The 17,877-nt window shown below is 37.2% G+C and overlaps 1 protein-coding gene across 5 annotated transcripts in view; it reads left to right on the forward strand.

Moving 5' to 3' along the window:
- The window catches only part of ZNF638 (zinc finger protein 638), a 152,553-nt gene that overhangs the window by 57,713 nt on the left and 76,963 nt on the right, over positions 1 to 17,877 (forward strand). For 4 of the 5 annotated variants that reach the window (XM_025353709.1, XM_025353710.1, XM_025353713.1 and 1 more), the window contains exon 2: positions 14,051 to 15,569. In XM_025353709.1, coding sequence (XP_025209494.1) covers positions 14,051 to 15,569 — 1,519 coding nt within the window. Of the gene's footprint in view, positions 1 to 13,724; positions 15,570 to 17,877 lie in introns of all 5 variants that reach the window. The other variant, XM_025353712.1, reaches the window with a different exon arrangement.

Here is a 17,877-nt window from a genome sequence, read left to right on the forward strand (position 1 = left end):
ACCTCGTTGCATGTCAGGATTTACAATTTTAATTAATCTTCACAGCAGCATTCCGAATGGGTACTGTTGTTTCATTTTCACAGGATGAAACAGGCTTGGATTAACCAGCTTGCTCTGGGTAACATTGTTAGCAAGCAGCAGGACCAGAGTTATTTCACAGGATGAAACAGGCTTGGATTAACCAGCTTGCTCTGGGTAACATTGTTAGCAAGCAGCAGGACCAGAGTTATTTCACAGGATGAAACAGGCTTGGATTAACCAACTTGCTCAGGGTAACGTTGTTAGCAAGCAGCAGGACCAGAGTTAAAACACTGAATGTAGGGTCTAAGTTCTTAAACACTATGCTGTACTACCTCTCTAAAGCTGAATTAATAGTGTTAAATTTTACTTATGGGAGTTAACTAATTTTGCATGAAGTCATTAACTGGCACCCCTCCTAGCAGGGTGGGTATCTTCAGATCAGTGGACATTTCCCCAAAGATTAGATTATTATGGATTGCATAATAGGCTGACTAACAGTCAATAGTTAGGAAGTGAACATGATGTAGACAAGAAGGGCCAAATCCAAAAATGTGTTTAAGGCTGATGCTCTTTATTATACTGCAAGTTTTCTGCCTCTTGCCATATTGCTTATAGTTTTTTTTTTCTTTTTGCTTTGTATACAATAAGATAACATAGTCCAATGTTAGACATGAAATATTGGGTCATTCACTATATTTGAATGAATTTAAGTGCCAGGTGACAGGGGAGTTCCCTGTCTCCTCCATATATGTTTTTTTCCTGAAAAGTTTGACATTAAGTTGCATATATTGTGGTCCTTTATCCCTAAATACTTTAGCGTGTATTTCCTAAAAATATTTTCTTTCATAGTCATCATAGTTACTAACTTCAGTAAATTTCACATTTATAACATCTTTTTTTAAAATTTTTTTGAGTCAGTGTCTGGCTCTGTCACCCAGGCTGGAGTCCAGTGGGTGATCTCGGCTCACTGCGGTCTCTGCCTTCTGGGCTCAAGCGATCCTCCCAAGTGACTGGGAGTACTGGCTCAGGCGCGCACCGTCATGCCTGACTACTTTTTATTTTTTTGTAGAGATGGGGTTTCGCCATGTTGCTCAGACTGGTCTCGAACTCCTGAGCTTAAGCCTTCCACCTGTCTTGGCCTCCCAAAGTAGTAAGATTACATGCGTGAGTCACGGCATAGCCTATAAAATTAATCAATCTACTGTTTGTATTCTGATTTTTGTCAATTGACCCAATAATGTTTTTTATAGCAGTTTTTCTTCCCCTTCCAGTACAGGGCTAAACTAAGATCAGATGTTGCATTTAGTTATGTCTTTTTAATCTTCTTTAATCTGGAACATTTCCGTAGTGTGCCTTTATCTTTTGTGAAGTTGACATTTTTGAAGAATACAATCTGCTTTGCTTTTCTCTTTAATAGAGCATTTCTCATTTGGGATTTATCTGTTTCCTCTTGATTAGATGTAGATTATATGTCCCTGGGCAGAAAAATCACATAACTAATGCTATGTCCCCAGGATATCAGATCTGGAGATTCACAGTTTCTATTTGCCCTTCATGCATGATACTGTGTGTGAGCATATGTTTTGGTTAAAGTGCTTGTTTCCCCCCACTCTCCCTGGAATCAATCTGTGGAGAGACATTTTAAGACCATGCAAATATCCTACTCATCAGAATTTACCTCTGTAATACCCACTCATGATTCTTACCCGAACCAGTCTTTACTATGGTGATTGCAAAATGATTTTCTACTTCCATTGTTATTCTACATTTACTAGTAGGTACTCAGCACTCTATAAGAGCTTCCCTTCTTCCCATTGATTAATTTATTGCTATGTGTTTATGGACTCCTGTTTTTTCCAGTGTTCGATAATTTATTGCGGTTCAGTTCTTTCTTGCTTTCTCCCATTTCCTATTTGTATTTCTTGTCCTCCACAATGAAAGCCCTAAGTTCCTAGCACCATCAAAACATTTACGTACTTGCTCAAATCTATGATGTGTCTAAAGTAGTTTCAGAATTGCTTCATCCATGCCACTACAAAAAATAAAATTACTAAAAAGAGTGAAAATTTCTTCTTCTCTTTCCCTTAGCTCCATCAAAACTGAGGTACATAAATCATTTCTTTTATTTATTTATTTTCCTGGGGGGCTGTAACACTCAGGGGGTGTGGCCTCCTGTGAGGTACATAAATTGAATAGCGGTTTTTAAGTTTTTGGATTATTTTCTTTTTCCCCTACAATGTATTGTGGTATGCATTTGAAATATGATTAGATTGGTTTGCTTTCAGTGTTAGATATTTTTCTCCATCCCATCCTTACTGATTTTTAAAATATATGTAAATTGTTAACATGTTTCCAAAGGTTAAAACTGTACAGTAAAATGCTCCGTGAAATAACATTACCATATCCCTTCAATCCTTTCTATCCATTACCCCTTATAGATTACCAACTTCACCGTTTTCTGTATTATCTTTCCTTTGTTTCTTTATGCTAACCATAAACAGGTATATGTATGTTTTCCTATTTTCCTTTTTTGTTTACCACAAAAGGTGGGATACTGTATGCTCATTTGTACTTGTAAAGACTTTAAGGCTTATGATTTTTAATGCATTTAGTCAGTTTAGGTTTTCTTTTTTTTTTTTTTTGAGATGGAGTCTCACGTTCACCCAGGCTGGAGTGCAGTGGTGCGACCTCAGCTCACTGCAACCTCCTCCTCCCAGGTGCAAGTGGATTCTCCTGCCTCAGCCTCCTGAGTGGCTGGGATTACAGGTGCCTGCCACCACACCCAGCTAATTTTTATATTTTTAGTAGAGACAAGGTTTCTCCATGTTGGTCAGGCTGGTCTTGAACTCCTGACCTGGTGATCCGCCCGCCTCAGCCTCCCAAAGTGCTGGGATTACAGGCATGAGCCACTGCGCCCGGCCAGTTAAGGTATATTTAATTGAAGATTTTAGAACCCATTTTAGGTAAATGGAAACATTTTTTGGCCCATGTGACTCCATGAAGAAAAGCAAATAACCAAATGGCAGAGAGGGCAAGGATGCAGTTAGGCTTCAGAAACAATTGGGTACTGGATATTGAATACCTTCGTTATTGTCTTTGCTTCTTGGTCTTGCTGACCTCTGTTCCAGTGGCTTTTTTTGTTGTTGTTTTATGGTGCAGTTTCTCGGTAAAGCAGTAAATAGGGCTGTTAACAGCATTTGAATTTTAGAAACATCTACCACTTTTCTCATTTCTAGTTTAACAAAAAATCCTAGGGAAGATTTGTTTGTTCCAGCTTGGATAAGGTGGTTTCTCTTGGGCTAACGTGTTAGACCTTACTAGGAGTGTTTAGAGCAAGGCCACCAGTGCACCTGTCCAGGGGAGCATCATTTACAATAAATACAATGTTGTGCTCTAGAGGCCCGTTTATGTATGCAGTGCACATGCTTTTAGGAAATAAAAAGGTATATCTTACAATAGCCCATTTATCAAAAAATCGTTTTCCTGAAATTGATAACAATATTAAATAGTTGCTATATGGGGTTAATGCCTGGTTCTCATGGAGATCTCTTCTTAACATTGTGCATTAGCAATTTTCCATTTTTTTCCGAATCTGAAATCATGGTGTTTATCAATCCTTGCAGTTAGTAGTGAAATTTGGTGTTGCCTTTCATGATGCCAAATAACGTTTCTAATTTTCTGCTTATTTTTGCTTCCTATTTCATTGACTGTTTCTTTGAAGGCACCACATTTTGGCATTTTAACATTAAACATGGTACTCTCTGTCAACACTTGGACACCCTCAGAATTGTTACTTGCATATGTTTTGTGAGACAAGAGAGGACAAAAACTAATAGTAAAGAAGTTGACTGAATGGCTTTATCTGCGTGGTAGGAGAGATTGGCAGATTGAGTACCAGGAAAGCACAGAGTGACATGTTAGTTTTTATAGCTGAATAAACAATCAGCCTCTTGTATTAACTAGCCATTGTAATAACTGCATTCTTAAGTACCAAAGTGAATTTATATACTCTGAGACAAATAGTGCTCTAACAAAGCAGTACCAAATGAGGTGTATGTTTGTATGTCTAGAAAAATAATGTTAGTGGTAGTTTTCCTTTTGTGGGAAGATTATAGAATACTTTTCATTCTTTCCTGCATGTTACAGGGTAGTTTTTCTTTTTTGGGGGCGGATTATGAACCTGTTTTGCTTTTTTATGATTAGAAATAAAGTTATAAAGTAAATTTATACTTAATGTATCTGGTATATGGAAAGAACACCAATGGGAGATGTTGTAATCTTATTACTTCCTAGCTATGTTTTACTTAATGTGTAAACTGGAATTCCTTTGCTCTTAAGGTCATTGTGAAGCTCAGATGAGATAATATTTAAAGTGCTTTGTAAACTATAAAGTAGTGTAAGTCCAAGTATAGGGTTTGATATAAATCTTTTCCTTGTAAGTCTAATGGGGCCATTATCTGATGGATTGATTTTTGATGATGGCTTTGGATAAAGTACCCATATCTGTACAGAAAATTAAGGGCTCCCTTCCTTCTGAAAGACTGCATCAAAATAATAGGCAGTTCTTAATTGTCCATGGTATTGGAGATCTCAGAAATACCTCACAGGATCTAATAGCGCTGTCTTTTTAATTCGTCAAGCCGTTCTGTCATGGCTTCCTCAGGAACCCAGTTTCTACTATGTGTTTCTGAAAGAATTTTTATGGTTGACATTATATTGAATATTTCTTGTTTTACAGTGGCATGTTTTTGTTCTTAAAAGGACACAAATGAGAGTTATTAGTTATTTGTTAAAACAGTTCAAAGGTTGAGAATATTTTGTCACTATTCAGTTTTTGAAAAATATTAAATTTAGAAAAATAAAATGTCATTTGAAAAGAGCAAATAGCATAGTTCTAATTTTGTACAATGTTGGATATACCACACCTGCCCATCATGCATGCATGAACGTACACTAAAGTAGATGAAACTATACCAGAGTATTAATTTACTCTGGGTGATGGTTTTATTGGTAAGGATTTTGTTTGCAGGTTGTTACTGTTTTCTGTTACAAGCACACGTTACTTACATAACTAGGAATAAAACATTTATTTTAAAGAGTTAATACTATTTAATTGCAGTTTTTTCCCCAACGAGTTAATAGTTAAGAACCCTGATCTCAACTCTCGTTTTTGCAGGTTATTTATTTCATAAGAAAACTATCCATAAATCTTCCGATGAACAAACCTCTTTATGACCAGAGCTCCTGGGGTTAAAGGAGAAAGGTTTTATAATGACTGTCTTAATTTGTTTGGTGGTTTTCCAGGTATTAATGCCAAATTTGCCTTTGGTTTCTGTTTCTTATCACATTGTTTTCAGGTTACATCATTATCTTAAAAAGGCAGAGGGTTTATTTTCTTCGTTGTGATATAACCTAATTCTTAGAGGTTTCTTACCAAGATCACTTTGCTTGTTTTGCTTTATTTTACTTTCTAAATTTTACAAATTAATTTTTTCCACCAAAAGGTAGAATGAAACAAAGATAGCAAAATATCAAACTGTTTAGTAATAGCTAAAAAGTCAAGTGGGAAGGAAGGGTGAAGGGTATAGGGTATAATTTAAATGATTTTAGACTTAAATCTGAATTTATTATTTATACATTGCTTGTTAATCAGCTTTTTAGCTGATTTGGCTTTGTCAGACCTTGATGTGATAATGTTAGATTGAGAAGAATGATGTCATCTTCACTAACTCATGTTCGTTGTTTTTTACTCGTCCCATTTTTTTCGTTTTGTTAAGAATGTCATACTGGCCGGGCATGGTGGCTCACGTCTGAAATCCCAGCACTTTAGGAGGCCTAGGCGGGTGAATCACATGAGGTCAGGAGTTCAAGACCAGCCTGGCCAACGTGGTGAAACCCTGTCTCTACTAAAAATACAAAAAGCCGGGCATGGTGTCAGACGCCTGTAATCTCAGCAATTCGGGAGGCTGAAGCAGGAGAATCGCTTGAACCCAGGAGGTGGAGGTTGCAGTGAGCTGAGGTTGTGTCATTGCACTCCAGCCTGGGTAACAGTGAGGCTCCATATCAAAAAAAGAAAAAAAAAGTCATACCTAATATTTAGGACTTAAACTTTTTATTTTGGAAATCTTCAGAAATGTGAAAAAAGCGCAGATAAATTCTTAGGGACTCATTACTCAGCTTCCACAGCCAGTATTTTTACGTGTCTTACTTCATCAAACTCCCTTCATCTACCACCACGACCACCCCCTGCCCCACTACACATGTTGGCTCTTTCCCTCACCCCTGCCCAGATTATTTTAAAGAAAATCTCAGACACATTATTTTACTCATTAAGCACTTGACCTGTAACTTCTGCCCCTTTTTGCCAGTGCCTCTGTGAATCTGCATAGATAACTGTAGATTTAAAGTTTGTAATAGCCAAAGAAAAGGCATTAGGATGATGATGGTGGTGAGAGGAAAAAGAAAAGTACATATGAGAAGTATTGACAGGAATACATTGAATTTTATGTTTAGAAATGGAGTTATTTTATTTTATTTTTTTTATATCTTGGTAATTTGGTAAGAGAATTGGTATAGAGAGAGCAGAGGATTGAAAAAGCCACTAAAAACAGTAGCTGACATATGGCATAAGGGATGTTGGTTCCTAACACTTTTTTTCTGTCTTCATAGCTGACTTTTATCAAATAGTCCTGAGGGTGCAAAGATTCTAATGTTTTATCTGAAGCTATTTTTTTCTTGTCTTGAATGTTATGCCTTTGTCAGAAAAAGTATTAATAAGTTATAATTTACTTACTATCATTTCCAGTGCAACTGGCTTATAGTATTTTATCCAGAGACTTTAGGATACTCCAAATTTTTGAAAATTTGGTAAACACACGTTTAGTAAGACATTATTTGAAATCTCATTTCTACTAGTTTCCTCAAATGTAGAAGATGCCATGCTACAAAACTCAATTCAAGCATTTCTGTCTTCCAGAAATCCTTTTCTGATACTTCAGCTTTGTTATAATTCTGACAAACCTTACTGCAATTTGTTTTTTTCTGTTAGATTGTTAGCAGTTTGGTTGTAGGAATGTAACTGTATTTTATTTGGCTTTAAAACTAGGAAGTAGCCTGGTTACTGTCATGTTAGGCTCTCAGAAGATATTTAATACATTGAGTGAATGATTCTGAACTTACTCCTTTCCACTAAAATCAAAAAGGGGAAAAAGAAGGGTCTGTTAGGATGTATCTCCTCACCCCATCCCACAGTGGCATGCAGGATTTAGATGGACACTTGTAAGAAGGAAATGTGTGACCCACTGTCATTCCCTATTAAATGTTCTTGCCTGCCAGTAAGTAAAACAGAAACAACAAAAAATCAGTGTTTAGCAAAGTTGAGATGTACGGAAGTGATGATCCAGTAGAAAGTATTAGGCATGTAGCAGTGTAGGAAAGCCAGTAGCTGAAAATTAAATGGAATAGAAGAGAGATTAGATTGTCTCCTAACCATGTAAATTGAGGCCTTAAAAATGTAGATTCTGACACCCCTAAATAGAATTTCTTAACCTTTTGGGAGTCATAGACCTTTTTGACAAATGGATGACAGACTCTTATAGTTTGAGTTTGAATTTACTGCTTTATGCTCCCCTCTGCCCACCAAAAAAATCTCAGATATTTTCCTGTTGCATCACACCATCTCCTGTTAAAATTAATAGCTTGCCCTCTATTTCTAGTGTCCAAATTCTGAAATTCTCTCCAACCTAGAAGAATTTTCCTGTCTTGTCTGTATGGATTCTGATTCTGGTCATTAAAAGCCTTTACTTAGTAGTGTCCCCTTTTCTGAGGGAGATACATTTTAAAATCTCCCAGTGGATGCTGAAAATATGGATGTACTATAGTTTATTTGACCAGTTTCCAATCTCTCTACAAGCTTTTATAATTGCAGAAGCATGAAAAGGGAAGTTTTCAAGAGATTTTTAACTATATATTTTATCATTTTGTTTACTCTAATTTTATGAGATACTAGCTCCATCTTAAAAAGTAGAATGTTAGCTGTATGAAGGAGAGATCTGTTCTGGCTTTAATATCTTTGGTCCTTCCTTACCTAGAACAATGATGTCAATAATTATTTTGTATGGATAAAAGCTGAATTTGAACTTACTCTCTAGATTTATTGCTAAGAAAAACTTTCTCAAAATTTCTTGGGAGTACTTAGTATTTAAAAAAATATCCTGAATGGCCTGATACTTAATCTTGGAATTTTATTCCCTTGAATTGATTGAGAAAGACATAAAAGTTAAGTGACAAAGTAAAGAAAAGTGCTGTTGGTGGAGCACCTAAGTTAAATTTGAAAAAATAAGACTTCAGAATTATGTAATTGCAAAAGGAAACTTTATAATACTTTATAAATAGAAAGCTTGCAGTATAACAAGCATCCTTTTAGTTAAAACATTTTATTTGGAGTGGATATGAATGATAGAAGACAAACTTTGCTAAATGATTAAAAATGTACTTAACAGTTTTAATTAAAAGTGAAAATTGTGCAAGTGAAATATGAGTATACACCACGGCTTTACTTTCTGCAGTTAGTTACCCGTAGTCAACCACCATCCAAAAATAGGTGAGTATAGTATGAGAATGGTGTTTTGAGAACAACCACATTCATATAACTTTTATTATGGTATATTTTAATTGTTTTTTATTGTTAATCTCTTACTGTAGCTGATTTATAAACATTATCACAGGTATGTATGTACAGGAAAAAACGCAGTATACATAGGATTTAGTACCATCTATGGTTTCAGGCATCCATTGGGGATCTTGGAATACTTTCACCTCAGAGAAGGGTGACCATTGTACTCCTTAAATTTCATTCACAAAGAAGAGGCAACATAATACTTACTTTTTTAACCATTGAAGATATGTTATTTGGCATGTAGGTCATAGGCAGATTTTTTATTTATATAAATTTTTTGAGACAGGGTCTTGCTTGGCCACCTAGGCTGGAGTACAGTGGTGGAAACAGCTCACTGCAGCCTTGACATCCTGGGCTCAAGCAGTCCTCCCGCCTCAGCCTCCTGAGTAGCTAGTTTTAAAAAGCCAACATGCTTGTTTTTCTCATTTTTGTAGAGATAAGGTCTCACCATGTTGCCCAAGCTGGCCTAGAACTCCTGGGCTCAAAGCAGTCCACCTGCCTTGGCCTTCCAAAGTGTTGGAATTACAGATGTGAACCACCTGTATTTTTAAAAATGTCTTTATTACTTCTTACCGATGCCCAACATTGTGTGTCATGCTTTAATTTAAGAATCATGTGATTTTAGTAGGAATTCTAATAAAGTTGGGACAGTTGAACAAATGTATGGTAAAGTAATTGATCATAATTCTTCTTTTTTTTTTTTCTTTTTTTTGAGACAGGGTCTTGCGCTGTCACCCAGCGGTGGTACAATCATGGCTCACTGCAGCCTCAACCACCTGGGCTCAGGTGATCCTCCTGCCTCAGCCTCCTGAGTAGCTGGAACCACAGGGATGCCCCACCACTTTACTAATTTTTGTTAATTTTTTTATAGAGGTGAAGTCTCTATGTTGCCTAGGCTGGTCTCGCACTCCTGGGGTCAAGCCATCTACCCGCCTCAGCCCCCAAACTGTTATAGGCATGAGCCACTGTACCTGGCCCATAATTCTTCTTTTAACGATGTTTTGACAAAGTATTTCATCAGAAACTTCTCTACCAGGATTAGAAATGAGGTGGTAGCATAGGAAGATGATGATTTTATATCAACTGGGTTATTGTGTGAAAATGTAACTATAAATACAAACTACAATGATATATACTACATATAAAAGTATGAAATTTGTGTGGCGTCTTGAGGTAAGTTAGGAGCATTGGCTGAAAGGATTAAAGAAACTTGTTCTCAGAAAGGAAGTTGGCAGAAGTGACCTATTGGAAGATTGACATGTGCTTCCTTTAGTAGGTTTCCCAGGATATGAATGTTAGAAGAGAAACTTTCCTACCTCTAGCTAGCAGGTCCTGGGACCAGAATGCTCAGTAAATAACTGTAGCTGAACAGAACTCTGACTTTTCTTCCCAGTAGAGAAGGGAGAGAGATCTTCTAGGGAGAGCCAGGGCTACCAACTTATTACTCTATCTTCATTATATTAGATTTTAGGATGGGACTAACCATATGGGAGGTCAGGTGTGGTTTTTAAAGACTCCTAAAAAATGCAAACAGGCCATACCTCTGCATATTGATAGTTGAAATTCCTTAACTGCGAAAATGCCTTTTAATTCTTCTCTTCATGTGAATTCCAGATTGTTCTATGAAAGACTGGTGTCTTTGCAGGACTAATAGTGACTACACACTGACGCTGCTGTGTTAAATACAGAAATAATTCTTCCATGATTAGCATGATTAGTAAGTAGTGGCTACTCCAAGGGTGGACCCCCACATCCTTTTCTCTTCTAGTTCCTTCCCTAGGGATGCCCCAACACTACTTTCTCGTGCTACAGCAACTTAAACCCTTAACAGTTTAAGGGTGGTAGACAAAGGAGGGGCTTAGGAGTCTACTTCCACACTGTAAAGCACCTATGTTTTGATTGTTCATTGCGTGTGCTTTACCAGTTACTAAATATTTCAGACATGACCCCTGGGTATATAGGTAGGAAAGTTTCTCTTTTAACATTTATATTCTGGGAAACCTACCATAGGAAGCAAATGCCTGTTTTACGAATAGAAACCCAGGTTTGGGAAGTGGAAAATGTAAAAAGGATTTTGATAAACTACAGCAGGGCTTCTCGTAGCTTTTTTTCTTTTCTTTTTTTTTTTTTTTTTTAAAGACAGGGTCTCACTCTGTTGCCCAGGCTGCAGTACAGTGGTGCAACCTCGGCTCACTGCAACCTCTGCTTTCGAGGCTCAAGCGATTCTTCAGCCTTGGCCTCCCGAGTAGCCAGGGACTATAGGTACGAGCCAACATGCCTGGCTAATTTTTGTGTTTGGTTTTTTTTTTTTTTTATTTGTAGAGACAGGATTTCGTCATGTTGCCCAGGCTGGTCTTGAACTCCTGGGCTCAGAGTAATCGGCCTGCCTTGGCCTCCCAAAGTGCTAGGATTGCAGGTGTGAGTGAGCTACCTCACCTAGCCTCTCATAGACTTTAATATGCTAATAGACATTATGCCCCTCTTAAAACTCAAGTATGGTTCCCTTCGAACTTTCTTGGCCAGGGAACATCTTTGTAGAAGACCGCTCAGAGTACTCTAGTATTCTGGAGAATAGTTTGTCAAGGGCAGTTGTCTTAACCTCTATAAATGTGTACGTGAATCAGTGTAATGCAATGTTGGGCACATTAGGAAATACACAGTAGATTTTTTGCCTTTAAGGAATTCAAAATGGAGATGATTCCAAATGATACTTCTTCACAATTACATTTAGTAATTAGATCACTGATTGAAATTTGCTGTTTTATTTTGGGGGAGAAACATTTTTTGGAAGAGCTTGTGCTATGAATTTATAAGAGGAGTCTTCACCAAATGGAATAAGTGGTTCAGAAAGCATTGTAATAACTAGATGATAAACTGCTTACATAAGCAATGCGTATCTTTTAGGATTGGGTGAAGACAGTTTTTGGAAGAGATTATGTAGAAGGTAGGCACAATTTCATATAATTTATGATTGTTTAAAAAGACCATGAGTTTGTTATAAATGAACTTTTTAACAGAATTTGGGTATCATTGTTTGGTAAGCTTGTGTCTGCAGCCTGTATCTGGTGAATCAAAAATGTATGTATTTGATGTATTTTTGTGTTTCATTCTAATTTGAAAATTAACCTGTGCATGTTAATAATGAATACTTTGGATGTGATCATTTAGGTAGTTTAACAAATATTTGAGGATCTTTTGAGTAGGAGTAGGGTTTATATGCTTGGGGGATAAGACTTAGCCATGAATATAAACCTTCAGTTGGCATTAGGTTGTTGAAAAAGATCATGTGTGTATGAGCGCAAAAATATAAGATATTAAGAATCCAAAAATGGTACAAGCGATAAATAAAGGTTATTGGATGCTGGGCGATGTGGCTCACACCCCAGCACTTTGGGAGGCCGAGGCGAGTGGATCACTTGAGGTCAGGAGTTTGAGACCAGCCTGGCCTACATGACGAAACCCCATCTCTACTAAAAATACAAAAATTAGCCAGATAGCATGGTGGCGCATGCCTGTAATCCCAGCTACTTGGTAGGCTGAGGCAGGAGAATGGCTTGAACCCGAGGGGCAGAGGTTGCAGTGAGTCGAGATTGTGCCATTGGATTCCAGCCTGGGTAACAGCGCATCCCTGTCTTTAAAAAAAAAAAACAAAAAACCGAGTTATTGGAAGACTCACTCGGCATTGGTAGTCAGGGGAGGTTGAATGGGGGTGACCTTGAAGGATGAATAAAGTCAGGTCAGCATCCAGGGCAAGGTTTGTTTTTGATTGGAAGAGATGAAGAGAGTTGGGAAGAATAAGAACAAAGACATAACAAAAATACCTGTCTGATAAAATTAGAGAGATTGGTTAGATTGGTTGGACCTTAATAAAGCTAAGAAATAAAGGGAATGAGAAATTTGTGGATTTTTGAACAGAGGAGTTGTGTGGTAAAAATGTCCTTTTTGCAAAGGTTAAATGTGATGGCAGCATGCAAAATGATTGGAAGGGAGGGTGTTAACCAGATAAAGACCATTTTCCCAGCCAAATTAACAATTAATAACATTATATATAAATAAAGAGAAAAGTATATAGTAAAGTAATGGATGGAATTGTAGCTTGAACCAGACAGTGATGGTTAGCAAATAGGATCCATGATGTTGATTTTTATAATGATTGTAGATGCCTCAAGACCTCACCTTTTCCACCATGCATTTCAGTCATGCATAAAAGTGAGGTCCTGATAGAAAGCACCAACATAGTCTATGTACTCATAAATTTTTTAATTGCAGGAGGAAACCCAAGTTATGTGGCTGCTGACCATGGTCCTGAATGATAGCTAAACTACTGTTTTCTGAGAAGAGTGTTGAAGTGGGTAGTATAGTCTGATGGGCTGGTCAGCAACCAGTTTTAACTAATAAAATGCCTGGAAACTGTAAGATACTTTGCTCACATCTGTTAATGGTTAAGAGCACAGATTACTGTACCAGATAACCTTGAATACAAATCTCAGCAGTCACTTGTCTTTGTAAGTTACTTTACCTGTGTGTGTCTTTGTGTCTTCCTCTGTAAAACTGTACATACCTCAGGATTGTTGTGAGCATCATTTAAAGTTCATAGAACACTGACTGACATATGGACAGTGCTGTATAAAGTTAATCATTATTATTATCCGTATATATTCGTCTAAACTGATTATGGGGGGAATCCAAGGGAAGGGTTACTGGTTTTGTTACGTATTATGTTCTGTGTTATAACAAATTCCATGCCATTGCTTACTATTTTCTTAGAGTCTGTAATCAAGTTATTGACAGCACATTTTTATCTAACAAGAAACAACTATTTAATAATATGAACATAAGTGTAGTTTAATTGCCCTGTGGGATTGATTAGATGTGAAGGCTGATTCCAAGGAAGATTTGTGTTTTACAAAAATGGGTCTTTTAGGCTTACAGTTCTTACTTTTATTATTTGTTTATCTGATAACATGCATATTAAATATGTGTGCATTTAAAAGTATTTTAATGCCTTCATCTTTTTTTCTCCCAGTATTACAGCGTGAAATAAATTCCCAGTATTTTTCAAGATTATGTAAAAGGAGTTGTAATTACTGCTCAGCACCTAGGACAGCACCCAGAACAACACAATGTACATGAACTCTGACTTGAGGTTTGGGGCTTGTGTTCTGCATTCAGGAAAGAAAAGAAGAGAAAGTTTTTGGGAAATTTAAATCCTCGTAAGCCCTTACTCTAAAAGTATATGAAATGCAGAATGGTTTCATGGCTTTATTTCAAAATGTTTTACACTGGCTGTAGAACCCACTTCATGAAGTAGTTTGAATTAAAATGATCTAATATTTGTGTTTTAACTTTCAGCTTTGTGTTATTCTTGGAAAATTTCGCACCACTTGTGAATTCCTTGAACCTGGGCATTGCAAACCCACTTCTGTTGGGCCCATCTCCTTTGCACTTTGCTCAGATTAAGACTCAGTTGGCGCTTCAGCAGCTGAATGCCGTTGCCTCACATGGTTCAACACCACCTTATACTTTATTAAATCAGGCTTTCTTGAAAATAGCCATGTCGAGACCCAGGTTTAATCCTCGAGGAGACTTTCCACTTCAAAGGCCACGAGCACCTAACCCTTCTGGGATGAGGCCTCCAGGACCATTTATGAGGCCTGGATCTATGGGTCTCCCAAGATTTTACCCAGCAGGGAGAGCACGTGGAATTCCACACAGATTTGCTGGCCATGAATCTTACCAGAATATGGGACCACAGAGAATGAATGTTCAGGTAACTCAACACAGAACTGATCCAAGATTGACCAAAGAAAAACTGGATTTTCATGAAGCACAACAGAAGAAGGGGAAGCCTCATGGTAGCCGATGGGATGATGAGCCTCATATATCTGCATCAGTGGCAGTGAAACAGAGTTCTGTAACACAGGTTACAGAGCAGAGTCCCAAAGTACAGAGCCGCTATACAAAAGAGAGTGCCTCAAGTATCTTAGCAAGTTTTGGATTATCTAATGAAGACCTAGAAGAACTTAGTCGCTATCCTGATGAACAACTGACTCCTGAAAATATGCCATTAATTTTGAGGGATATAAGAATGCGAAAAATGGGGCGCCGATTACCTAATTTACCTTCTCAGAGCAGAAATAAAGAAACCCTTGGTAGTGAAGCAGTTTCAAGTAATGTGATAGATTATGGGCATGCAAGCAAATATGGCTACACAGAAGATCCACTTGAAGTACGTATTTATGATCCTGAAATTCCAACTGATGAGGTCGAGAATGAATTTCAGTCACAGCAGAACATCTCTGCATCTGTTCCCAATCCAAATGTGATATGTAATTCTATGTTTCCTGTTGAAGACGTATTTCGCCAAATGGACTTCCCCGGTGAGTCCTCCAATAATCGGTCCTTTTTCCCAGTTGAGAGTGGAGCCAAGATGTCAGGCTTACACATTTCGGGAGGACAGTCAGTCCTTGAACCCATAAAATCCGTCAACCAATCCATTAACCAAACAGTTAGCCAGACGATGAGTCAATCTCTGATTCCTCCATCTATGAACCAGCAACCTTTTTCATCGGAATTAATTTCAGCTGTAAGCCAGCAAGAGCGGATCCCACATGAACCTGTGATTAATTCATCTAACGTACATGTTGGATCAAGAGGAAGTAAAAAGAATTACCAGTCACAGGCTGACGTTCCCATTCGATCTCCCTTTGGTATTGTGAAAGCATCTTGGCTACCAAAGTTTTCACATGCTGATGCCCAGAAGATGAAGAGACTTCCTACTCCTTCTATGATGAATGATTATTATGCAGCATCTCCAAGAATATTTCCACATTTGTGTTCTCTATGTAACGTAGAATGTAGTCATTTGAAGGTGAGTGTTTTTAAAAAAAGATCACTGTATAATGATGCTCAGCGCCAAAGTTTTCTCTAAATTCTGATATGTATACTGCTGTTAACTAGGCGTTAAGGAAGTAGCAGAAGGTAATTTTAATTGCAGCCTCAATACATAGTTGTAATCTTAAGTAGCTCTGGCCTTAGTACTGAGTTTAGTATTAGGCTTACTCTATTCCTATGACCGGGCACACCATATTTTAATAGTTTGTCCATTTATTTTGAACTTTTAGTTATCCCACTTACGCAACATAAAATTTATGTAACATAAGCTGCGTACTTACAAGACAATGTCACATGGAATCACCTTTCTTTAAAAGGATCTGTTAGTATAAAAATACAAAGAGACGGTATAACCCATTTGTACTGAAGAGATGGTATAACCCATTTGTAATGCATACATTTAAGAGACAGTATATTATAGACTTGCACATATATACCTGTCTTGGTTATCACAATTAATGTTGATTTAAATATTTCCTGACTTTATGTAGACTAGTGATTTCTAGTATTTTTTTAGAAGAAGCTCTCTAAAATAACTTCATAGCAAAAATAAGTCAAGGTGCAGTAAATTATTCTGGTACCAGCTGTGGACTCAAAAAATAATGTGAAATGATAGAAATTTGTAGAGAAAAATCTTTAAAAAATAAAGAAGATTTAGGTACTTTGATAGTGTAGTTGGAAGTATTTTGTAGAGGCAGTAAAGTGTACTATAATGTAGAACATACTATTCAGTTGTAATCATTGGTAGATTTGAGCAGGAATTTCCAAGTAAATTTTATATACTTACGTATGGTTGGCAATCACTGTTTCTTCTATTTGCTAATGTGATTTATAGATTTAGATTGTAAAGGGTCAGAAGAGAATATACTAACATGGGAAAAAGCTTTGATTCAAGGCCATGGCCTGGAATTGGTTGTATACTTAGGCTTAGAAATCTATTGTGTTATGCTCTTGTTCTTTTCTTCCAATGTTGCCTTTTGATTTTCTTTTCATTATTCACTCACTAGGTTTTCATCAACATGAATCTGATTAGATCTGTTGCTATTTTCTTAAGGTTAACCCCAGCAAAAGAAAGCAGTGTTCTACCCCATTTTAGCCAGATGTGCCAAATTCTATTAAAATAATAGTTGCCTTATTCCATCAGAAGGGATAGCAAAGTCCTTAAAAGGGAAAGTCTTAGAATAATTCGTATCACCTAATTGTAATCTGTAAGTAGCCCTGGCCTAAGTAGTGAATTGAGTGTTAGTCTCTCTGTGTTCTTGTGACTGGGGATACCACATAATTTTTTTTAAAATTTATTTTGAACTTTTAATTAGTCATAATGAATCCAAGAAAATATATCTTTAAATAAAGAACTTGAAGTTTTGTATTCTGTAGAGTAGAAAAGATGTACATTTAATTTAGTATGTACTTGTGGATACCAATTTTGTGCTTGACTCCAATTAGGTACTGGGGCAGAAATGAGGAACTGTGTAAAATTTTAGATGTTATTAAGCAGTTTATTCAATCTTATTGAGGAGAAAAATTATACTCCCAAGACATTTAAAACAATTAGAAGGCAACAAGTAGTTTTGTGATTTATTTAACTTGTTTGGATATGCTGTAGGGAACAGAGATTTCGATCTTGATTTCAGGCGTGTATCACTCAGGCCAGCATCATCAGTTTACCAATTTAATCATTACCATTTTACCAATTTAATTATTTTAACTATTGTATTTGTAGCAGTGTGTGTTTAAAAAGAAGTATAAATACGCATCCTGACATCAAAAGACTTTTATAGCCTAGTTAGACTAATGGAATTACAGTTACTGAATGCACTGAGTCTGTCTTAACTAGAATGATGTGGGAGAGAAGACTTGATGGAGTAGGTTGGAGATGGGTCTTGAATGATAAAGAGGCTTAGATATGCCTGTATAAAGAGGAGGAGGGGGCCGGGCGCGGTGGCTCACAGCCTGTAATCCCAGCATTTTGGGAGGCCAAGACGGGTGGATCACCTGAGGTCAGGAGTTCAAGACCACCCTTACCGACGTGGTGAGATCCCGTCTCTACTAAAAATACAAAAATTAGCCGGTTGTGGCCATGCACACCTGTAATCCTAGCTACTCAGGAGGCTGAGGCGGAGAATCGCTTGAACCCAGGAGGCGGAAGGTTGCAGTGAGCCGAGATCGCGCCACTGCGCTCCAGCCTGGGTGACAGAGCGAGACTCCATCTCAAAAAAAAAAAAAAAAAAAGAAAAAGAAGAGGAGGGATGGCAACAACATACAGAGAGGCAAAGGTCTAGAGA

Source organism: Theropithecus gelada, chromosome 13 (assembly GCF_003255815.1).
Source record: "Theropithecus gelada isolate Dixy chromosome 13, Tgel_1.0, whole genome shotgun sequence".
Taxonomy (NCBI): domain Eukaryota; kingdom Metazoa; phylum Chordata; class Mammalia; order Primates; family Cercopithecidae; genus Theropithecus; species Theropithecus gelada.